A 24,660-nucleotide genomic window follows, 5' to 3' on the forward strand; every position below is an offset into this window, starting at 1 on the left:
GCAAATAATCAATTTACTCTTTATTTACTTTACTGGCATTGCACAAAATCCCCACCAAAGTAAAGTACATACCAAACAAAAAGAAAAAAGGGACAATTTTTAAACCAAATTGTATTTTGATTGGATGCATGCTTTCCCCTTTTATCAAGTTACAAGTAAGAGAAGAGTCTGTGCTGCGCTCATCACACTGGATGGCATTTCCGCTCTTTGATGAACTTAAAGTAGACGAACTGGTCACGTTTTCTTTACTGCTCATCACCCATAGTACAGAACAAAACTATTAAGGGGAAATATTGTAAATTTAATGGGCTTTTTAAGAGCAGTTTTTTTTTTTGCTATTTACTTTTAAATGGTCAAGTATGCATCAACCCAACCCTCTCTTCCCATTCATCCCTCTCTTTCGCTCTCCCTGACAGATGAAGGGTCCAGACCACAAGCGGTGGATCAGGTTGGGGGAGGGACAAGGACGTAGAAGCGAGGGGCAAGTTGTTTGAATGTTTGACGAGACAGGCGTGGTCCTACCCCTCAAACTAACCCACCTGGGAACCTATGCAGTGACACAGGAAGAAAAAAAAAAAAGTGAGGCATGGAAGAAGAAAAAAAAAAAAAAAAAAGGCAACTTAGAAGGACAGAGGGTTATTTTAAAAATTTAGACAAATGCATAAAACTAAAATTAAACAAATGCAAAAGTTGTTAGTGAGTACAGATTCTTAAGTGTTTATTACAACATTTCATCTCTTTATCAAACAACTAGACTAATGAATGGCTTTACACGAACCATAATTCACCTAGACAGGGCTTTCTTCGGTGTAGATGTAGATTCATGGCTAACTACGCATCAGTGAAATAGGCTATTATAGGTGTTTATTTCAGAAATATGAATGTACCTCGCACCTGCCTCCATACATTACCCATTAGTCTACTTTGGCACACTGCCATTTTATTTAACTGACCAACTCTCAATGTGTAGCAAAACTGCACAACGCACCGGACAGCATGGAGTAGTGTAGGGAACGCACAACGGTTCTGTGATTTAGCTTTGGAAGTTTACTTGGCTGAGAAAATAAAACGCATTCCCCCGGTTTGTTTTACAAACAAGGCTTAAAACCTAGCCTAAGACTAAAATGCATGTTTGAGCTGTTTTAACAGAAAGCAACTTACACTGAAATATGTCAGTGCCATTGTTTTGTCTCAATATGCACACCAGTAATGTTTTTTCTAAGGCACGTTTGTAAAGTTACTTAAATGTCCTAATTGAACTAAGGCCTAATCCTGGCTTTAATCTAAGCCCTGTCTGTGAAACCAGGCCATTTTGTGACATCAATTAATACAAATCTCAGCTAAAACAAAAAGCTTGACTGCTGCATTTTTTTATTGTCTTGCTCACGCTTGCTCATTTAAAATGGAAGAGAATGGTGACTTTCATCAAGAGAATTTTTTTTTTTTTTTTTTTATTAAAGCGGATAAAAACATGTCAAAATCCTATGCAAAGGGCTTTGCATTCCAATTGTTCTAAAAGGTAAAAAGTAAGGTTTGGCGAGAAACCAAAAAAGTAATTTTATCGTCAAGTGAAAATATTGGCATTGCAATCCTGTGTACATCTATGCGAGTACACAGCAGTTTGCGCAGAGCAAAAGCATTATTTTGAGATCAATAATAAATTAATAAAACGGCCTACAGTACAAGCCTCAGAAGAGTATGCATGCATTATCTCTGTTGTGCTCTAACTGAGGAACAACTGATGACGACACTGTTTGATCTTCGACATCTAGAGGTTGAACATTCAAGCTGTTTATTAATTTTCTACAACTGAATGTTAATAAATAAATATATAAATAAATAAATAAATAAATAAATAAATAAATATATAAATAAATAAATAAATAAATAAATAAATAAATAAATAAATAAATAAATAAATAAATAAATAAATATATAAATAAATAAATAAATAAATAAATAAATATATAAATAAATAAATATATAAATATATATAAATATAAATATATATATATATATATATATATATATATATATATATATATATATATATACACATACATATATATATACACACATACATATACATACATATATATATATATATATACAAATTGTAATACACTTTTATTTTTAACATTTTTATAAATAAATAATTTTTTTAAAACATTTTTATAAATAAATATAAAAATCAAAAAAGGAATGAACGAATGATACAAGGATTGTCTTTGCCAATTAATTCAACTTTTTAACTTTCCCCGCCCAACACGGAACGGTTATACGCTAGGGGGCGCTATGACACTGTTGAAAGGGTACTGAATCTCCTGACCAAAACCCCATGCGAAAAAGTTGCAGAAACAAGCTATCACATGTAATCATATACATGTAAAATAACGCAATAATCAACATTAAACAGCAGAATTCAAAACTGCCAAATGTTACTGAATGAAAATATCGACCCAGGATGAGCTAAAGGACTGTGCAAGCATTAGGGGAGTTGATGGACTCCATCCATATTTTGATCCCTGTTCTGAATCAGATTCAGAAAACATGATTTTCATAGCTTTTTGTCCAAAATGCATGAAGCTAGAATTAAACAGGGTTTTTGTTTAAAAGCAGCAGTCTGTTCTTTTTTTACAACAAAATATTCTGGGGGCCAAGAAATTGTGAAAAAGATCAAAAACTGACAACTTTTCAAAAATGATGGCGGGCAAAGAGTTAAAAAGCATGACTAAACAAAACACGAATTAAATGTTTTAGAATATTCAGTAGCTGCTACAGCAAGCTGACAACTTCTAACTGCATTTTAACAGCAGTTGTAGTTTGATGGCCAAAACCAGTTTAGCTCAGGAAGTCCCACCTCTTTCCAGGGTCACATTTTTTCCAGACACAGAAATCATTCTGAGGGCTTGGAAGCTGTAGGGGCAGGTGCCTACACAGGGAGAAACTGTTGTTAGGGTCCATTAGCGTCATTGGCAAAAAACAAAACTACTCACCTCATTTTTAGGGGACTGTTTTGGGGACGTTTCAGAAGAGGATTTGACGTTAGCAGACTTGGAGGTCCGAGCTGGGGACTCAGGTTTTTCAGGTTCGTCTCCATCCTAAACAATGACAAGCCAGATATTTATACAACCTAGTTGAAGAATACAGTTGTGGGACAGGGACAGAGCTATTCGATTAAGATCAATTTTTTTTAAAAGTCAAAATATTTCTCAAATTGATTAGCTGATTGTTTGCTTCTCCAGCAGTGTCCAGAGAAAATGGCCCCATTCCAGAATTGTAGCAGGTAACGTTAAACAGTCAGGAAGTGAGGACAAAGCTAATATTGTCAAGTTCAACTACTTCACTTGTGCGTTTTTATGGAAATCACTTACTTTAGAAGTACCAGATTCAGATTTCCTCTGTCTGCGCCGACTGAACGGTCTGCGAGGTTTCTGGGACTGCCCTTCTGTCTGTTCCCCGTTGGTCTGGCCCTCTTTAGGGGGCGACTCTTGCCCTTCTGCAGGGGCTACTGTCTGTTGAACCTCTCCAGGGGGTGGCCGGGGATGGAACGGCCTGGGCATCACATAAGAGACTTTCAGATTTGAAAAATACAATAAATGAGCACAGGCTATCTTGCATGTTTAAGGCAATGACATTGTCATTCACCTTTATTTGATCAAGTCACATTTGATCAAGTCACCTTTATTTATATAGAATTTTACACAATACAGATCATTTCAAAGTGGCTTCACAGTACGAACAGAATAATCAAATAATGCAAACTATAATTATGAGATATTCTGCTGCAAGTCAGTTCAGTAGGTAAAGTTAATCAGTGGGAGTCAATGAAAGGAGTTCAATTCATAAGAAGCAGCTCTACAGAAGACAATGTTGTTATTCAGCTGGAATCAGTTCAGTGTTGATTCAATTCAGTTACCAAAAAGCAAGGATTTACCACAACACATTCACATTTGAAAAATGGTGATTAGCACTGGTGAAATTATAAATTAATTATATTTAAGACTATATATTACTTAAGACTTTTTGCAGCCTTAAACACACTTTTCAAAATGTAAGGCATCTTAATATTTGACTCAACCCCCTCCATTTTTCTTTTCAAATAAACACCAGTATGGGAATTTGACAAGACAACACGGTCCAGTCTCAAATCAGGGCGTCTGATTATAAAACATCTCACAAATGCTCTTAAGAATTTAGTCTTAAGCTTTGACGTTAGATTAATAGAGACTCTTAGATTTGACTAAGATATCGAAGAGTAAGAGACTTTGCTGAAAGTAGCTTTTAGCTACTTTATAAAAGTCTAAGACTGATTCTCAAGTGCTGACTGAGGTGGAACCTGAGTGTTGTGAATTAAGGACTACAATGTCAGCCCAAAATGGCCACCCTCAACCTCTGAATCAGCCAATAGTGAGGCTGCAAGGGTGAAGTCGCAGCAGCATTACACCAATCATTTAATGTAATTAAATGAAAATCATTTAATTAAGACACTGAAATGTTAATATTTAAATTTAAAAATTACTTTGCATTGTACAAAAATAAATAAATAATTCACCAAAAATTAGTATTGATGCCGTGGAATCCTTTTCTATTGATACACGTCTAATTTACAGTTGGAGCAATGATGCAAACATGAGTTCCATCAATGACTCCAACAATTCCAGGGAAGCTTGCGATGCTCAAAAGTGGCTTGCTTTTGCTGCATGCAGTGCTTAATTTGTAAAGTGGGAGGTCCCGGAGCACAGAGGGGGGTGTATCCGGCGACTCAAAACGCAGGTTGGAGGTAACGGGAAAAAAAAAATGCATTAAGTTTTGCTTTGTAGAAAGCCTTTCTTTGAAACAATTTTTTTTTGTTGTATAAATTGTATATTAATTTTAGTAAATGTTGCATCAACTAATTGCTTGTATTTAATAAATAAAAAGCAAATATAACAACCGTGACATGGAGGCACCGGTGCGCTGCGTTCACTTGCATTGCGCGTGAACTGCAGCGCATCTAATCATAAATAAATTAAACTCAGCATAGGCCTATGCATACATTAGCCATTAAATACATTTGTTGCATTGGATGGATCAGTATCCTTTCTACAACAGACCAGGGCTTTCTAGCGGCTCGCATCAGAGCATTGCATCGTCAATAGACCGCAAAACAAACAAGGAAAAAAGTTCCGCGTGTAGCCTATTCAAGGCAATTTTTATTTTAATTTCAGAACATGCACTGCACGGGTGCTAAATGTAAAAAAAATTTAATAAATATACTGCATCAATTGTTTTCACAAGCAGTTATTTTTCGGACTATTAAATTAACCACAATTAATTTTAATAGTGACATACGAGGTGCCGGATTCAATAAAAAAGGTTCCGGATCCAACATCGGAGGTGCCGGAACATGTTCCGGCAGAAATTAAGCCCTGGCTGCATGGTTTGAAGATCAGTTGGAAAGTCAATGAACTATCATACAAAAGCGATGTCTGGCCTAGGAAAATTGATGACATCACCCTATATCCAAATATTAAATATTATACCGTTGATGCATTTTTCCTGTGAGCTTTTTTGTTTTTCTAAAACCTGTAGCTATAGTTTGTTGTATATACAAGTGGGGATATGAACCTTCGAAATCGAGGTCTGAACCTGCGAGGTGGCGGCCTCTGCTGGGCACCATCTACTTCCTCGTTCTTCTCTCCTGCTTCTCCCTAGAGCGGAGAAAAAAAAACTGCAAAACTCACTGACTAGCTGTGTGCAGTAATAAAACAAAATTATCAAAAGTTTAAAGGATTAATGTTGAATATTGAAAGTTCACATTGAACACAAATCCTATGAAATGTCACCAGGGCCTACAATATTCACTAGCAATGTTTCAAATATACTATTAAATCTAAGGGATGGCAGACCTTTAGATTAAAAACAGCATCCAAATGACCTCACCTCGCCTTGTGGCGGAACAGGTCTCCTGCGTGGACGCTGGCGGCGAGGACGTGGCCGAGGGGCTCCCTTCTCCTCACTGCTCTCTCCCTCAGTTGTGGGACCAGCTGGAGCACCCTCAGCATTCTCCTCTCCTTCAGCAGGACGTGCATTACGGGGGTAAAAGCGCCTACGAAATCTGCGTTTATTGGGGGCGTATCGGCTGCCTTTGACAGGTATACCCCCTGGACCGGTCACATTCGCTGCCTCTGAGCCCTAAAGCAAATGCTTAGTTTTAGAGTGAAAATTAAGCTATATAACTCAATATTAAACAATATTCCTCAACACTATTTGGATTCATCCAGAACCACTTACTTTAGCTGCTTCGACAACGTCAAACTCCACAACCTCGCCGTCCCCCACACTTCTGAGGAACTTTCTTGGGTTATTCTTTTTTATTGCAGTCTGCCCAAAGGAAAAAGGCACATCCTTAGGAAAACGCATATCCTTAGCCTAAAATTTTCCATCATTGATGGGTGGGTTAAGTTGCAAGTCGAACCATTTAAAAACTAATGTTGATATATTAGGAGAATGACATGTTTATAATATGCTGCATTTAACATCTTAACAAAAAACAAACTAGTGGCATTACTCCACCAGAAAATGATTTAAAGTAGTTTATATTAAAGGTTGCAATGCATGTATAAAGTAAACATTACCTGATGAACAAATACATCATCTTTAGTATCATTTCTGTGGAACAAAAAGGGAATTAAATTAAATTTGAAACCGACTATACTTAACCAATATTTTTTTCTGAGAAAATCATTTGATATTGTGAAGGCAAAAAACCCTGATAATTAAAATGCTTGCTTAGCGATATTATACATTATATACCAGCATTATGAACCTACCTATTGATAAAGCCATATCCATTGCGCACATTGAACCACTTCACAGTCCCTTGCACACCTGTTGCTGTAACAGATCATACAATAATGCATCGCCATCCAATCACAAGATATTTTGAGTTGTTGCTGTGCTCAGACAAGATTCGTAGCTATTATGCTCAAGCAAAGACCGGTATGCAGGCTCATTTGAACACTGGGCCACGTGTGTGAATTATTAACTACAAACTTTGAAACCTTTCAACCCCTTAGGTCGTTCAGACGCTCGTCAGACAAAGGGAGACGCAAATACGTGTTTTTGGCCCGATAAGATGAGGTTATCATTGGATCCATGCGATCCAAGGCCAAACATTGCAAATTATGGTTAATAATGTAAATATTTTACTTAATGACATGCAACACACCTGCAGTTAAATCCCTCCCACATAAAGCACATGGTGACAGCCGCGGAGAAATGTAGGTCATCGACGCACTTTCACTGTGTAAATAGCCAAATGCTGGCCTGCTTCAAATATGAAGAACTTCAGATCATACCGGACTACTTTAAATTGATCTTTTGCTGTAGTTACAGAAACTACAAAATATAAAATCCCAAACAAGACACGATCATATCGCCCAGTGAAGAGTAACGTTAACTCGAGAATAAATGGTAAAACAAGTTCCAAAGAAGAAGGTAACCATGTGGTAAAAAACATTTATATTATCGACATCGTTATCGATAGCATTTATGCAAAGTCGCAATTGTGAATTAAACTATATAGCCTAGCATAAATAAATTCTGAAAAACGATACTGTCGAAAGCAAAACAAGATAAGCAGCTGATTAATACAAAACAGCTAATTTGTCAGAACTCTAAAGCCTGTCAGTTGCGTCTCATTCAATAAACACGACGTGTTCATTACTATGATTTGTAATGTGTCTTAAATAAATGTATAAGACACTGAATCCCTACCGATGACTTTTCTCTCGGGCTGAGGTTGCTCAGACGCCTCTGTGTCGCTCATCTCTTCTCTCTGGATTTAACCCCCTCCCTCTGACTCGCCAAACTTTTACTTAAGCGGCCACCTCAAACTTTTTATCCCGATTCCCTGTCATGAAGCCTGGATTTAATTGGTGTTCGAGCGACCAATCCGCGAGTACTATCTTCATTCTCGCGTGATTAATTGGAAGTCAGTGCGTATGTCTCGCGCGAAAACCAAATTGTTTTTTCACACTTTCATTACGACTTTTTACAGAATTACATGCTAATGTTTTCTATATGATTATTATTAATCATAATGTCATAATCCAGCTTCAGTCGTACTGTATAATGCCTCCTCTTCGGTCATGCAGTATATCTTTTATATTTTTATAGATGCCTCTTTCAAAACATTAATATGTATTTTGCAGTGGTGTCATGAAATACATCAGACCTGTTTCTCCATAGAAGATAGCAAGCAGTGGAGCTGTTGACAGAAAATCAGACAAATCACAAAAGTCAGCCTATATCCCATCAAATCACCAGGCTGGCTTATTTTTGATTTGTCAGATTTTCTGTCAACAGCACCACTACTTTATATCTTCTATGCAGAAACAGGTCTAATATAAATTATTATTAACTTTATCAATATTAATATAATAATAATATTGATAAAGTTAATAATAATTTATAATTAATAATAGATAAAGTTATGGCACACACTTTTTTTTACCCATTATGCCTTGCACAAGCCCTTCTACACATAGGTCACCAGATTCAAGTTTCACTTGACTATTTTTATCCAAACGACTTGCCAAGACTGTTGGTGCAGTGTATTTGGTCATATTCTTCCGACACCTTATAATTTTATTGGACATTCATTATTTTATTCACTAATTTTAATTTCATTCAGTAGTTTCTGTACCTAAATATGTGCATGTTGCATTTGATGAAGTAGTAGCTGAGTGTGTGTAATGCTATGAAGAATCCCAGTGTGTCTATCTTTATGTCTGCTGTTTGCATCATGAGTGAGAGAAATCCAGACTAAAGTCATGCAGACATATGACATCTGAACCATGCAGTAAACAAAAGATAAGTGAATATAATATTTGTCGTCAAGTCATCTTTTTTTATATAGCGCTTTTTACAATGCTGATTGTTTCAAAGCAGCTTCAAAGTGTTAAAAAGGAAAATAATGTAACATAATTTGATTCGGCTGCACAGCCACTTTTGGAGAATACAGTGATGTCATCCAGCTTAGTAAAATTATCATAGTGTCAATGCGGGCAGATCAGTAATATAGTTTAATATTTAGTGTCCCCAACTAAGCAAGCCAAAGGCGACAGAGGTGACGGTGACAAGTAACCAAAACTCCATCAGGTGACAGAATGGAGAAAATTTGTGTAGATCTTTATTTTTTACATTTAGAGTTGCATTACAAAAGAAATTTGCACTAGAGACTGACTTCCAGTCAGACACAAGGTACACTCTGCACACTCACTACTGTTACCATATCATAAAACCAAAATCAGACATTCTGATCTCACATTTCACCAGTATAAATATAAGTATAAACAGATTATGGCGATTAATGAGATTATGTAGAGTGGGGTTCGAAAAGTAGGCAGGAATATTTGTCTGCTCTGAGAGGATGGTCGTACTTTACTGTGATATGTAAACCAAGGTTTTGCTGGACAGTACGACCCCATTAATAGGCCTACATACTAACATACTAAATATAGTAATCTGACTGCAAATCTGACATCTTTCCAATAGTATTCAACTGCTGAGCTGCAGAACCATACGTCAAAGCAGTTTCAAGACAGCTGCAAAATGTCTGGACTCCATAGCATCTTTCATTCGCCAAGGACCACCTAGAGGCCATTTGACGACATGTAAAGAAACCAATTACAGTTCGTTCATTCAGCCTCATTTTTAGGGACGTGAAAAAGTAATATCAGTGTCCCTACAATAGACCAGCATGTAAAACTCATTGATGTATTTTAAAGAGGTTTGCCGTCACAGCATTCCAGATAGACAGTTAGAATTCCTGTAGAAAATCTTGTTGAATTTAACCAGATGACAACTTCGAAACAGCCAACGGTCTGTGGCTGTCCTGAAACGGCTGTCACATAATGGTGCTGCAGCACTGCACTTAGACATATCTCCATCTTTCACCAATTTGGTTATTGGTGATAAAAGTGTCTGTGTATTCTGACTTTATTTATATTTTTTGCAAGAAATATTATATCCGTTAATCATTATACAGTAATTTTGTTTTGCCAGTGACTGATTTTTTGGGGTCAAGTGAACTTTTTTTCTCTGTTGCCTTTGATGTCACAGCTCAGGATAGTCACTAAATAATTCTTACACCTTTCTTTAAACAACGACAACGATTTAGCAACAGAAAGAAAAATAAAAGTTTTTGGTAGCTATCATTGGACTATTAGTTTTAGGGCCCTAAGGGGCAAAGGGCTCTTGTGGTCCTGCCCCAATTTCATAAACAGGAATGTAAATGGATGGATTTCTATATGTATTACATGCCTCATTTGGGATTTAAGAGGAAAGAAAGTATGGCAATAATTAGGCCTAATTACATTATGCAGAACATGGCTCGAATAGGCTGCGATGTTTGAAAATTGCGATCAGTCATACTTGGGCACCACAAAAAATACTAATAATAATAAATAAATAAACAAATAAGCAAAATCACGCATATGGCAACATCACTTCCACCCGCCCTTGAATTTAAAGAGCGATGGTGAATGCGCAGGCGCGGTAAACGGTTGAGGTTCATTTCATGGTATATGAGGTTGACTTAGTTCGTACTACGGATCAGAGTGAGAGAGAGGGAGAACGAGGAGGGAGAGCGAGAGAGAGAGAGCGAGCGAGAGAGAGCGAGCGAGCGACAGTTTAGGATCCACGCTTTGGGTCAGCCAACTAAACGTGTTGCTCAAACTGAGAGAGGGGAATACGAACCGCTTGTAATGACAGCAGCGTCAGGCTAGCCGGATTGCTTGAGTAAACACAAGAGGCATCGCGCAGCTGATAGCAAAAAAACAGGCAGACAGATCCGAGAGAGAAAAGGGCAAGAAAAAGGGATATCCTGTTGGGTTGCCCTGAAAGCGTGGACAAGGCTGTAAACCAGGTAAGTATGCTTAACCAATTCAAACAACGGGCGTGATCGCGCGTAACAACAACAACAACCACCTCAACAACCTCCTCCTCGCTCGAGATAACCTGTCATCTGTTTCATGCTTTTGACAGTCACCTAAACAAAGCAAACAATTAGCTTACGATACAGCATCTCTTGTAAATTGCTAAGTGTTTATAGGACATGTGCACTCATTATTTTGCGCGAATAATTTAGAATGACGACAATATATTTTCCTTGGGCGTTGGATGCACAAACTAAACTGAATTTGACGAGGAACATTCGCGTCAAAGTTTCACCCCGACACAAAGACAAAGATGGAAAAAAACTTGATCACAACTCAAGACGCATGAGTCCACGGCGCCTCGCATTTTAACGTTACATTAGCTAAGCCTTGCATCATAGAAACCTCGTTTTAGCCGCGCAGGTTTTCGTTATGCATTAAAGTTAGTCTGTGGATCTGGTTCACGAGTTGTCAAGTGCGGGTTAAGGGTGACATACGTGCACCTGCTTGTCCGTGATTAGCGCGGCTGCTCGGCGGGCCTCGGGTTCTGATCAGTGCGCAGTGGCAGATCCAGCAGGCCTCAGAAAGCAGCCAGGTTACTGCGGCTGGAGGACATGCATGCGTGTCCTTATGAAAGCTAAGCAGCCCAACTTTCATTGTTCAAACACATACGACCCGTATTCCCTGTAAAATGTGTCACAGTGCAAGTGTGCGATAGCGGCGAGTTGCGCTACTTGTGCAACTGACTAGACTTGTGAAGCGCAGCGATCATTCAAATTATGTTAGCTGTTTGAAAGTGGAAATCGGATGCTTAGCATTTTAAATGTGGAGTGAAATGGATTTATGTATCGATATGTGCATGCTAGTGGGATATGGGCTGCGTGTCTAGCACCATGACTTGACGTTTGGGCCCTACCCACGTGAATACTTGCAGACCATCATTGCACGGTACAGTGAAGTTACTCAAATGTTGTGTTTTCTAGCTGTTTAATGACAATTGTCAGTGTTGTTGACAAGTATTTGTAAGGTATAATTACATATTTACAATAGTTGGGCATGTCATTAGTCCAGTTAACAGGTGACATGTTCTTGTTGCCTTATATAGCTTGCTTCTGCAAACAGTAATCCATGAGACTACAATTAATTTATTTAAAAGATATTTTCATTTGTTGAAAGATAATTAAAATTAAAGATAATGTGGCATATATATTATTGCACTGCTTTTATTGTTAAATTTTTTGTAAAACAGTAATTATCATGGTTGGTTCTATTTATAAATGTAATCTGGACATGTCTGAAGTCCATTCTTCAGATGTCAGGAATGTTCATACTGTGGTTTGAGGGACAGATATCCTGATCCAAGTTGGTCATGGTTATTGAATTTCTGTTTGCAATGAATTTTACTTTGGTTTGGCTTATTTCAGAGTAAAATTTGCTAAAAAAAAAGAAAAAAGGAGAACAAAAAAACCTCCCCTCAATAGTTATTTGACTATTATGGCCCCAAGAGATGTCAGTGGGAAAAAAACGAAAGTTGTTTCAGGGGATGAACAAGTTCACTTTGATGAAAGATTTTTTTTGGGGGGATATAGGCCTAATTCAAGAATAGCAAGATGGTTGTTACAAAAGACCCATCTTTCTTTAGTATCTTTCTCAGATGAATTATGCTGACTAATATTAACCAATGTAATTCTGGTTTATTAATCTTTAGAAATAACATGGCAGATGCTGACCTGGACTTCACGACAGGCGATGCCGGTGCCTCTGCTACCTACCCCATGCAGTGCTCTGCCCTGCGTAAAAATGGTTTTGTAGTTTTAAAGGGTCGACCATGCAAGATTGTGGAGATGTCCACATCTAAAACCGGTAAACATGGACACGCCAAGGTGAGTGATGGTTACAACTTATGCCCAGTTCTCACTGCACACATTTAGGCCCGATTTTCATGCAAGTGACAAATCACGCAGTGTTAATTATCAAAGACGCGATCTGACAGAATTGCAGATGAGTCGCTGACGACCGTGAGTTATTTGGCATGCTAAATATCTGGACCTGTCTGCGATTCAAATTCCTGCTGTGTGAAATGTGTTTCTGACTGAAAAATACATTGCGATGACCAGTGGTGAAACTTTATTAATGACAGGCCCCAGTGCAGGCTATTATGACGGGCCCCCTGGGCTGCACGGGGGGGCTCAGCCCCCAGTGAGGGTATGAAAAAAATGGTAACACTTTAGTTTAGGGTCCAATTCTATATTAGAATATCGGCTGTTGATTATTACTTTTAGAGCAAATATTAAGGCCTTATTCTGTATGACCATATTCTAGGGCCTATCGGAATCGGAATATAGGCACGGTTTTATAATCGCTGAGATTCCAAATGTGAGGTAGTAAGGGGGGTTCAGGTACATGCTCCCCTGAGAAAATTTTTGATTTCTATGATCTACATATGTGTATTTTAAGATGTTCTGAAGGCCAAACATTTTTATAACAATAGCTTGAAAACCATGTCAGTGGGCAGATATGACTGATAGTTTTTTCCATTTTAACCAGTGAAGAGAGTAAATCTGGTTAACTGATATTTATATGTTTTATGAATAATTTTCGTTGACACATTAATTTATTGAAGGCTACCAGGAAAGGTTACTATTAAATTAATTCACAATATGCACACATTACTAATCTTATGCCCAATACAGGCTGAAAAAAGCTGAGCTTTTTTAATTTACTGAAGGCTACAAATGGAATTATATTAATTTACAATATGTACACATTCATTATTAATCTTATGCCTATTCTGAAGAAAACTTGTTGTTTGTTAATTATATTATGAATCACATTAACCTACATAGACCTATTTTCAATTCAAAATGGTGAAATTAGACAAAAGTTTATTAATTTGTCTGAATAATTCTGTCATTTGTTTAACTTTTCTGAATTAAAGAAGCAGCTGTTAAATATGAAATGTTCATTTAGCTAGGCCTACTTAGGCTACATATCTCACTCTTGACGTCGAGTCGCGCTGCTAAAATTCGCGCTAATCCTCAGCCGCATCTGTGTGTACATAAAGCCCGCCTACTTGATTTGATTGGTTTTCTCAATTATGTAGGCATTGATGAGTGGTGACAGGCCAACGAGGCTCAGATGAACGCACACATCTCTGCTTCTGACGTGCGCTCTGCTCAGCGCCGCTGCGGATTGAAGAACACGCTGATTAACGCAGATTAAAAGACGGGACGAAGCCAAAGCCTGCCACCAGTTTCATATGTTTTAAAGGTTAATCACATATTTTTGAAGCCCCCCTAAAAAGGCCTAGTGATGCCCATGATTTAGACCAACTAAGATCAGTAGCCTATCTTAGTTTCTTATAGTTCTTTTTGCGTCCATCTCTCTCCAACAAAACACACAACAAATATGACATTTTAAAGAGAAAGCGTCTGATCTGATCTGATCATATCAATATGGATAGGTTTGCACCAGTTCTGCGATTCAGCACTCCAGACAAGTCACGCTTATTTATACCACTTTATATAATATAGCATAGCCTATTGCTTTAAAGCCACACATATAGTAACTATCTTATAGGCCTACTGTAATTAAAACATGTATTCAGGAAATGTATTAAAAATGGAAAGACTTAGCCTATTATTTCAGCCTTACTCAAAGGCCGCGGAAACAGGCAAGAGGTTTCGTTACGCACGTCAATCCATTCCCGACGTTCTTGGTTTCCTTCTTATTTATTAAATATCCAGGCAATTAGTTTATGAAACTGATGAAAATTAAAATACATTTTTTACAAAAACGAAATTCACTTTAAAGAAAGGCTTTTTTACAAATCAAAACTTAATATAGTGGTCAAAATCATGTCTGATCCATGTCTCCCGACATATTGCGCATTTTACTCATGCTGTCCACTTTTCATAATCAAGTAGGGCCTAAATCAACATTAAAATACTGAAAAATAATAATACAAAATAATATTATAAAAAAATGATATTATGGGCTACTATTTAAACATAAATATGAAACTAAAGTGCCGGTGAGTTCTGATGGGTTTTTTCCTCACGAGTCAGACAGTGGATATAACCCGCAATACTCTGTCATTTTTGGCCATACAGATAAATGTGAGACATAATTATAAACGATTCTTTGTCTACTTTTATTTGTGTACACTCACAATAACAACAAAACTTTGTGCTTTTGTAAAATAAATAAAAACGGTGCGCTTAATAAACATGAAACATATGTCTAAAGAAAGCTTGAAATCGCTACTTTTAAATAAAACAATTTACATTTTAGAGTGAATTGTGGAGTGCGCTGGCATAGAGCGGAATATCTAGTGGAGCGTCACACCACTCTGCTTCGCTCACATACTCTGATGAAAAGGTGGTCAGTAAGCGCGGCGTTAGAGCGCGAATGCCGTGTGATTTTTAGAATCTGAAACCAGTGCATTTAATTTGAAATGTGAGTGTCACAATTTCCTGCGTAGTCACTTTGTCGCCAGGGGCCCGCTTGCGATGTGGGCAGGGCCCGCGTGCGCTGTGGGCCCCCCCGCCGCACGGGCCCCAGTGTGGCTGCACTGCCGGTAGTTACGCCCCTGGCGATGACCTACAGCCAATGAGAGAGCAAGATACAGGGCAGCGGGAAGTTCTGGGAGGAGTTACAGACCAGAATATCAGTATTTTAATAGATATACACTGCTGATGAAAAGTTTGGGATATGTAAGATTTTATGTTTTTAAAATAAGTCTTCTACTCACCAAGGCTGCATTTATTTAATTAAAAAAACTAATATTGTGAAATATTATTATAATGAAATATATTTTAAAATGTAATTTATTTCTGTGATGGCAAAGCTGAATTTTCAGCATGATTACTCCAGTCGTCAGTGTCACATGCTCTTTTAGAAATCATTCTAAAGCCGCGTTTCCACCGCAGGAACTTTGCCCAGGAACTAGGAACTTTGGGGTGGTACTCGGTGTGTTTCGACCGCAGGAACCAGGCTCTAAATGAAGTTCCAGGTAAATATTTCCCCCTCCAAACGGCCCTGCTCGCAAGGTAGTACTTTTTCAAAGTTCAGGAACTTTCGGGGGTGGGACTTGGGTGCTGAACATGCTGATTGGTTGAGCTCACGCAGCATTTTGCATTTTAACTGGCATTTTTAAAAGTCTTGTGAGGTTCGTTCTGCGTTCAGTAAATATCAGTCTTGCTCTTTCTGTCCGATGGCGCGCACTCAGCAATCGCACGGCCAATGTCCGTAATAGCTGATAATAACATAGGTTGTCTTATTTTAAATCTAGCTTTACAAGCTTTCAGAATAAGCTTTAGTATCAGTGCTTGTCTCTTTTCTGCCGTTTTGTTAATTACATCTTTAATAAACCAATACATAACTAGCAAAAGCAGCGCTGCTTGCATCTCCTCCATACTTGTTATATTGTTGCAGACAGTATTGCACAAAAATGATTACTGTCCATCGCTGACTGGGAGGAACAGTCGCGCGCAGTCCCACGTCTCTGGACTAATTTGCCTAATCTTCACAGTACTTTAGACCGCAGTGGAAACGCAGACAGTAGCAGGTCTGGGGGAAAAAAGTTCCTGGTACAAATTGTTCCGGGTAATTTCGGTGGAAACAGGGCTTAATATGCTGATTTGCTGCTCAAGAAACATTTCTGATTATTAAACAAATCATGATTTCTGAAGGATTACGTGACACTGAAGACTAGAGTAATGATGCAGAAAATTCAGCTTGCATCACAAAAATAAATTGCATTTAAAAAAAGTTATTTTAAATTGTAATAATTCACAATATTACTGTTTGTTTTGTATTTTTAATCAAATAAGTGCAGCCTTGGTAAGCATAAGAGACTTCTTTTAAAAACACAAAAAAAGTACCAATCCCAAACTTTTGAATGGCAGTGTATTTACAATTTATATCAAATATAAGCAAAGCGCTAACATTTGCTTTACCAGCCGCAACAGCAGCACATTGCAAAATTATAACTCTCTTTGCAGAACACGCAATCCTTCCTCCCCGTGTCTCCCCAACCATTTCCTGCTCCATAATCCTTGTTTCTTTTTCTCCTTTACAGCGCACAGACAATTTGGATCGCAAGCTTCTCAGGTTGTCATTTTCAATAACAATTCCGCGAGAACTCACGCATGCGTGATCTTTCGTTATTTCCTAATCACTTCTCGCGTGTATTTGGTTGTGAAACGTAGTTTGCGGACCAGACAGTTGTCGTGAATCTTCCATATTGTAAAGTCATGAAATGTGAAACCCCGTCACCGATCCATTGTGCAGTGTGCACAGGGCAGCAACTGAATGCTACCTCAGATAGTCGTTCAGTGTGAAAAGAACTGTGGTCTGACGAGTTTGAAAATCGTGCAGTGTGAACTCGGCATTAGCTAGACTAATGCACATCATTTTCATTTATTTACTTTAAATGCAATAACATTGGTTTTATTTGACGAGTACATTACAAAAAAAAATAGCAGTCATAGTGTTGATGTTAAAGGGATAGTTCACCCAAAAATGAAAATTACCCCATGATTTATTCACCCTCAAGCCATCCTAGGTGTATATGGCATTCTTCTGTCAGACGAATACAATCAGTTATGTTTAAAAAAATGTCCTGGCTAATCCAAGCTTTATAATGGCAGTGAATAGCAGCCCAAAAATGTGCTTCCATCCATTATAAAAGTAATCCACACAGCTCCGGGGGGTTAATAAAGGCGAATCAATGGGTTTGTTAAAACTTTATAAAGTAAAATATCTAGCTTCCATCAGACTGCCTTCAGTATTCAACTTACAGAGATGGTGTAGTGCCTCTCAGAGTTCAAAACGCTTGTATTACGTCTGACGTAATCCATTGCAAGTTATGCTTTTTCCGTAAGTTGTATACGCGATCCACTCAGCTACACGAATTGTGTGTGTGGATGAGTGTTTGTTTGGCACATAATGGAGTTCCAGAAGTCCCTTTTATATGGGTCTTTATGAATGAGGTGCAGATGAAAGGGAGGCCATTAACAAAATGTGTGGGTATGAAGCAGATGAAATGTAGTTATGATTTTGAATAGACAGCAGTGAAATAACCCCCACGCCTAACTTTATTTTGTACAAAGGTTCACATGGTGGGCATTGACATCTTCTCTGGCAAAAAGTATGAGGATATCTGTCCCTCAACCCACAATATGGATGTCCCCAACATCAAAAGAATGGACTACCAGGTATTTGACTAGCAATATTAGTAAAATAATAATGTAATATAATAATAATAATGTAATAGTGTTTCACAAATTTCAGTTTTTTCCACTTTTTTCAGCTTATTGGCATACAGGATGGTTACCTGTCCCTGCTCCAGGACAGCGGTGAGGTCAGAGAAGACCTGAAAATGCCAGAGGGAGACCTGGGCAAAGAGATAGAAAGCAAGTTCGATGCTGGTGAGGAAATCCTGGTAAGTATTGTTAAAGCAGCCACCCCTCAAATGTCACTGAGCATATCTTCCTATTTGAATGTTAATAGTTTAGCGTGGAACCTCTTCATGTTTCTTTCCAGATCACTGTCCTGTCTGCTATGAATGAGGAGGCTGCAGTAGCCATCAAAGCCATGGCTAAATAAAACACAGCAGGTATATGGAGCTCTTGCTGCTGTGCACGAATGCTCACCAGCTAACTAGGTCTGGAGCAACTGTGCCTCACCAGTGTGCTTGCAGCAAAGCACTTATTTAAAGGTTTACCTTAACTTGAAACAATAAAATAAAAAACGTTTTAAAGGGTTACTTCAGTGATTTAGCATTAAGCTTTGTATCAGTAGAAAGCCGGTAGTATATTCGAATGATCGTACATTAATAACAGTACTATAAAAACAATAATAGTACGGAGCAAAGTGAGCTTCAACTTTTCAATGAATTCCTATGAAAGTTAAGCTTCCATAGGCATGATCTGATATCGCGCCAGACTGTACACGCGGTGGGAATGATTGGCCCGCGCTTACCTCAGCTCTTCTCGTGATGAATGAAATCTGACTCCTGCAGCATTTGTGCCGTGCCTTTCGTTCGGCTCACTCTCACTTTATTGAAAAGACACTCTCTAACTGAAAAAAATTATTTTATTACTATGAATATCAAAACGTAGGTGGGGTGGGGGCGGTGCCGTGGTGGGCATGAGATGTAACCAGTAGCTGTGGCTTTAGGAGTGGCCTTGTAGGGCAGCAAAGCAAGTGCATTCTGGGAGTTGTTGTCTTTCATCCACATGAGACGAATACATTTTCTGTCTTTTCTCGGTCTAGAAGGCACCAAATTCAAAAATAATTTCACATTTCTACTACATAAATGATCCAATTTAAATACACATTAATCTTCCCAGCGCTGAAGTACCCCTTTAATTGTTAACCATCAAACCTTTACACGCTAGAATAAGCAAACGTGCCTGTTCCATGCTGAAAGAAAGAGGCTGTAAACTTAATTTATTCAAAAGACAATGTCTCCAAATGATTGATGTCTGATGACTTCCCTGATGTACATTAAGCTCTTGTTTCATATCTCTAGCAGAATTATGCGGGACAATTATTCTGTAGTGGTAAGTCTTAGAAATGGACTAATTTTATAATAATTTTATGTCCTAAAATTAGATGTGATCAGTGTCCAGAAATTGACCTAGGATGTTTAGTGATGCATTTAAAAAGTTGTGACAACACAAGCTTTCTTTAGATATAATACTTTGCTGTTTGCATACTGGCAAATGCACTTTTGATTAACACGAGATGTAGTACTACTGCAGTGTTAAATTGTCTTGATCTGTGTCTGCTATATAAAAGCAATGACTGAGATGTAAATAGAATTTCATTTTGTATATTACACTGTTACTAATATTTTGTTTGATGTATAACCAAACATGCTGTACTGTAAAATTAAGAACCATCATAAACCACCATAATGTGTTAATATCACCCATATCTGTTGTTCCTGAGTTATGGGAGTGATACAATGATTGTGTACTGGCTTATTGTGCACTTTGACTTCGGGCTTCAAAATGAACCGACAGATATCCAACTCTGTTCTGTAATGGAGAGCACATTCACTTTTGTAGACACTCCATCTACATTTAACTAGAACCCTTGTTTTGAACCATTATAAATCTTCGTACATACTTGTGTGGATATGGACTTACCTTTTCCTTGAGCTTACTGTGGGGTTTTTTCCCCCCATGTTTTCTTCAACTTCATTGCTTTTTACTTTTATCACTCTTTCCTCACTCACTCTTGCTTGTACTACTCTCTTCCTTTCTCTCAGGGGTTGACAAGATACACTGGACCGGGATAGGAGAGAATTAGACCTCAGCAATGCTATCCTCCCTCCTTTTTTCACTCTTTATTTCTCCCTCTCTTTCTGTCTGTACTTTATAGCCCATCTGTAGGTTAAAAAAACTAGGAAACAAATGTAATAATCAAAATGTTCTAAAAAATATTTTAATTCTTGTGAAACCAAAAGGTACATAAAAAGAGAAATGGACAGTGGACTAAAGCACCATAGTGATGTATGGCTGGGGTTATTGGAGAAGGGCACCTCATAGTTGTCTTTAGTAGTATGAGTGTGTCCGTGTTGATTTTAAAACTTACAAAAAAACTGCCCCTAATGTTCTTTGCTATCTTAAATCTCTGTAGCAAATAGCTAAAGAGGTCTGTTACGTGGTTCATTTTATTTGAGCAATTAAGAGTGCAGGGGTGAAGTGAAAAACCATTCAAGTGCAGAATCTAATGTGAAGGACAGATACAAAAGCAATGATGTGTTATAGGATGCAGTTTTGTATCACAGGACAAAGTATTCTGCTTAACTTCCATTTTATCTTCCAGTAGCTTAAAGCAAAAGACCCTTAAGCAGGGAGTGACAATATCGCTCAGGCTGGTGAATGGATGGATGCAGGAAGATTTCAGATCACTTTTAGCACCACCCCCACCCCCCTGCAAAAAAAATAAATAAAATAAAATTCACTGGGAATGAGACTGATTAATAGGAAGCCAAAAACACAATTTTATCAAGATACCTCAAGTATTTGCTGTTTGAGTATGCGGTGAAGCTGGAAGGTGCCGCCATAAGCCTAAGCCTTAGATCTCCTTGAAATAAACACAAACTTCTGCCTGTAATGGGATCGGTCTTGGCCTATAATTGTTTGCTTAATGTTTGCTGTCCACACTTGACAGACAAACAAACCAATTCCTGTCTTTAAGTTTGAGGGTTGGATGAAAATGTGAAAAAATGTTAATTATCCCCTTTAAAATCAATTATGTCCAAGGTAATGTAAATTACACGTGACTAAAGTATGAGTAATGTAAAATTTGTTTTGCAAGACTGTGATTCAAAAATAAAATGGAAATAAACAAAAATGTGTATTCTAGCAAGACAACCCAGCCAATATTTAAAAAAAAAAAAAGCACATAAATCATGTCTTTATTTCCATTCGTGATGTTTTTTGGCTTGTTCGTGATGTAATATATTGACCACAATGGCATGGCTGCTGCTGGCAAACTCCACAAAAAGACATTAAAAACATAACTATTATGGTAGTTATTTTAGAAAGTATTCTTCTATGTAATGTAGGACATACTGATCCAACAGCTATTAAACTTAATTACGAACACTTCAAACTTACTTTAAAGTTAAAATACACAGACAATTCTTGCTAAATTTGGGGGGAAAAGTTTACAAGGGTCTTGCAGGGAAAGCACAGCTTATTCAACATTTGGGTCTTAATTTTCAATCTTTTTTTGGACGTCAATCCTCTGATGTAAAATACCACCTTGCTCTTAACATCAGAATAACTTAGCCAAAATCAGCATACCATGACAAATCTTAGATTCATTGAGTGTAAACCCATTCCTTATTCAGTAACCATTCAATAATGTTTATAATCCAACTATACTTGCTGCATGGTACATTTATTATAATGTTAAAAAAGTAAATTCAAATTGACTGGGTTTCAAAAGAGTTTTCTGTAACCTGGCACCTAGTCACGGTCATACTTTAGTAGTTAATGTGGTTTTCCATGGTGGAAGAATCTCTGTCCAGCCTGAGCGGGGACAAAGGCATGACGTGATGCTGGCTGAGATGAACTCTGGAATTGAGCCTGAAACATAAATAAAGTGGATCTATTTAAAAAAATAAACATAAAAAAAGTTTATCCTCACCAAATATTTTAAAATTAACCAACAACATATTTTAATATGGGAGGCAACAGGTGCTCACATCTTTGACTATGCGTTGTATCGATTTCAATTACAACTGTACGGTTTTCCCCGATTTGTTTTTACAAAAATGTCTGTTATTATGTCTTCTCATTATATCTGTATATATCTAGTACACTGTTGCTCAAAACAAAAGCATGTGGTGAATGGTCGAAAAATTATTGATAAAATCAAAACAACTGGCAGTTATTTAAAAAAAGAATATTCTTAAACACCTGGGGCCTCATTTATAAAATGTTGCATAAAAACTGTCCTACGTTTGATCTAAGATCATTTCTCAAATGTGTACGTGTGACTCCCAAAAACCAACAAAACGTGAGTACGCCTCTTTCACATGTGAAATCTATAAAATAACAAATGATCTTGAAATTGTGCACAAATGAATGGTTTCAGATCGCCGCCTTGTAAATTAAATTAAAATCATTTTATAGCCTACATTAGTCTAAATAATTTACACGTTTGGAATCAAATTAGGCCTATACATGCTAAATAATTGAACTTTAAATGCTGTATAATTATGCTAACAGGGTTTTGAAAAATGCAGGCTATACGTTTTATTATTAACAAGTAGCCTAGGGTATTCTTTTAATTTATTCATTTGTAAAGTTATTTTTCAGGCTATTTTTTAAATGTTTGCTGCATGGTTATGGTACGCTAAATATCAGTCAAAACTGTGTTTAGAAAAAACCCTGAAACTGCTGGTTTACTTTAATTTGTGTACACTCACAGTAAAAACAAAATATTGTTCTTTAATTTGTAAAAAAAATTACTTTAACTTTTGGAGCGCGTCAGTCAGTGTAGCCTACACTTGTTGCATAGGTTTTTTTATCTCTTTCGTTTTGGTAATGTGTTAATTATTTAAGTGAAACATATTTCATATTTCTGTTTTTCTCCTTTCAAAGAAGTGATGCAGGTGCGTAATGTGACGATATGTGAAAACTCATGTTCTGTAGTCCATGCTGATATTTGCACATGTAAAAATAATAATAATGGGTGACATTTATATATTCTAATTTAATTAATGTAGATTTATCTGTAAGGATAAATAACTATTATTAGGGACAATAAATATTTTCAGAATAATAATAATAATAATTATTATTATTATTATTACTATAATTATTATTGCTACTACTCTATCTACTATTATCTATAGATTTCCAAATACCTGCAGTACTCCGACACTGCCACAAGGAAAAGTGTGTACGTCTGCACAGACCCTGACGTGGCGGTAAGCCCTTTTCCACGTCAAAGACCATTTTTATAAATATGAACTTTGCCGTGGATTTTAGCATACGCACACTCTAAAGATCAAATCTGTGCGTACGCACGTTTTATAAATGAGGCCCCTGGGATCAAGATTAAGAATCCATGTTGATGACCTTTTTATCTAATGATGTGCATTCAGAGGGGTTCAATGCAAGTTAGTGAGCTCACCTTGGCAGTAGGGATCTGGACTGCCATGGATGAAGTGGACATCAGACCAGCTGCACTCACATGTAAAGCCTGTGAATGCATGGGTCTAAGAGCAGCCTAACAATGACAACACAGACAAAATAACTATTTATTATAACCACATGCGTTTAAACAATACATTTTCTCATGGAAGATGAAGCTCACAAATACTCAATATTTACTAAATGAGTCTCAGTAAGTACTTACAGAGTCAGTAAAGCCAGACTGCTGATTAGCATGTTCAAGCTGTTTCTGAAGGGGGATACTAGCACTAGGGATAAATCCTGTGAAGATTAATGGAGGAATGAAGGAATGATGGACCAAAACAAACAACATTTGTTTATCCTAAGTGTAAAGTTTCTGTTGACGCATTAATGAAAGAACTTTATCTTGTTGAGATAAAACAGCACAATACTAATCTGCATGGCGCATCTCTAGCCCAAAGAGAGAAGAAAATCTCATGTAAAGTACACAAATGTTAAGGAAGAGCTGCATTAAGTATGAAAAAAAAAAATGTGTGGCGGCTTCTTTACCTGGCTGGGCAGTGAAATGGCTGTGGACAGCATAACCCTGAGGCTGGTGGGTCAGGAATGGCATGCTCTGGAAAGGTGATGCACCTGCATAGACAGAAAATGTGAAGGGAGGGCAACTCACCAAGTCCAATTCTCTGTAAGCACAGACAACATCTAAATAAGCTATAGCAAAGATTAAAGGTCCCATGGCATGGCATTTTTCTATTATTTTATAATGATTCCTGAGGTGTACTTCTATTGTTAGTATGATTTTTACATCAAAAATGTCATAATTTAGAAATAAAAGGCATTTTTTCTATACTGATGTTTGCCCTCTGGCTGAATGCCCTGTTTCAAGGGTTGTGTCTGCTGTGAGACTTCAGTGAAAACGCCCACTGTTGTGATTGGCTGACATCTTTGCATTTGCAATGAGTGTTAGATTATGTTGCGGAGGGGGCGTGGTTTAGCGAGGCACTGCACACACTGCATGCATGAGAGAGAGAGAGACTGACTGGGTACTCGTGAACTTGAATGAT

The 24,660-nt window shown here is 37.4% G+C and overlaps 3 protein-coding genes across 7 annotated transcripts in view; 1 reads left to right on the forward strand and 2 right to left on the reverse strand.

The window, feature by feature from the left end:
* Positions 1-11,697, reverse strand: LOC307119019 (Y-box-binding protein 2-A-like). 5 transcript variants are annotated; one of them, XM_079804990.1, is made up of 10 exons: positions 11,423-11,697; positions 6,816-6,879; positions 6,621-6,654; positions 6,277-6,366; positions 5,926-6,177; positions 5,611-5,693; positions 3,375-3,555; positions 2,997-3,101; positions 2,861-2,932; positions 1-547 (listed from the first exon to the last, which is right to left on the reverse strand). In XM_079804990.1, the coding sequence occupies exons 1-9, from the start codon at positions 11,580-11,582 to the stop codon at positions 2,897-2,899; spliced, it is 1,005 nt and encodes a 334-aa protein (XP_079661116.1). In that variant the 5' UTR covers positions 11,583-11,697; the 3' UTR covers positions 1-547; positions 2,861-2,896. The 5 variants fall into 5 exon arrangements, with proteins under 5 accessions (XP_079661116.1, XP_079661117.1, XP_079661118.1 ...); XM_079804991.1 differs by lacking the exon at positions 11,423-11,697 and adding an exon at positions 7,762-7,990; XM_079804992.1 differs by lacking the exon at positions 11,423-11,697 and adding an exon at positions 7,762-7,837 and having other exon boundaries at positions 6,816-6,873.
* On the forward strand, positions 10,525-21,370 carry LOC307119036 (eukaryotic translation initiation factor 5A-1). Its single transcript, XM_079805056.1, has 6 exons — positions 10,525-10,915; positions 12,634-12,808; positions 18,041-18,145; positions 18,241-18,372; positions 18,474-18,546; positions 20,209-21,370. Exons 2-5 carry the CDS (start codon positions 12,641-12,643, stop codon positions 18,534-18,536), a joined length of 468 nt encoding a protein of 155 aa, XP_079661182.1. The 5' UTR covers positions 10,525-10,915; positions 12,634-12,640; the 3' UTR covers positions 18,537-18,546; positions 20,209-21,370.
* The window catches only part of LOC307119030 (G protein pathway suppressor 2-like), a 9,961-nt gene continuing 5,658 nt past the window's right edge, over positions 20,358-24,660 (reverse strand). The window contains exons 8-11 of the mRNA XM_079805044.1: positions 24,146-24,229; positions 23,820-23,896; positions 23,595-23,690; positions 20,358-22,039 (exon numbers count right to left, since the gene is read on the reverse strand). Coding sequence (XP_079661170.1) covers positions 21,944-22,039; positions 23,595-23,690; positions 23,820-23,896; positions 24,146-24,229 — 353 coding nt within the window. The 3' untranslated portion in view covers positions 20,358-21,943. The remainder of the gene's footprint in view (positions 22,040-23,594; positions 23,691-23,819; positions 23,897-24,145; positions 24,230-24,660) is intronic.

This window comes from Gobio gobio (genome assembly GCF_949357685.1).
Source record: "Gobio gobio genome assembly, chromosome: 2".
Taxonomy (NCBI): Eukaryota; Metazoa; Chordata; class Actinopteri; order Cypriniformes; family Gobionidae; genus Gobio; species Gobio gobio.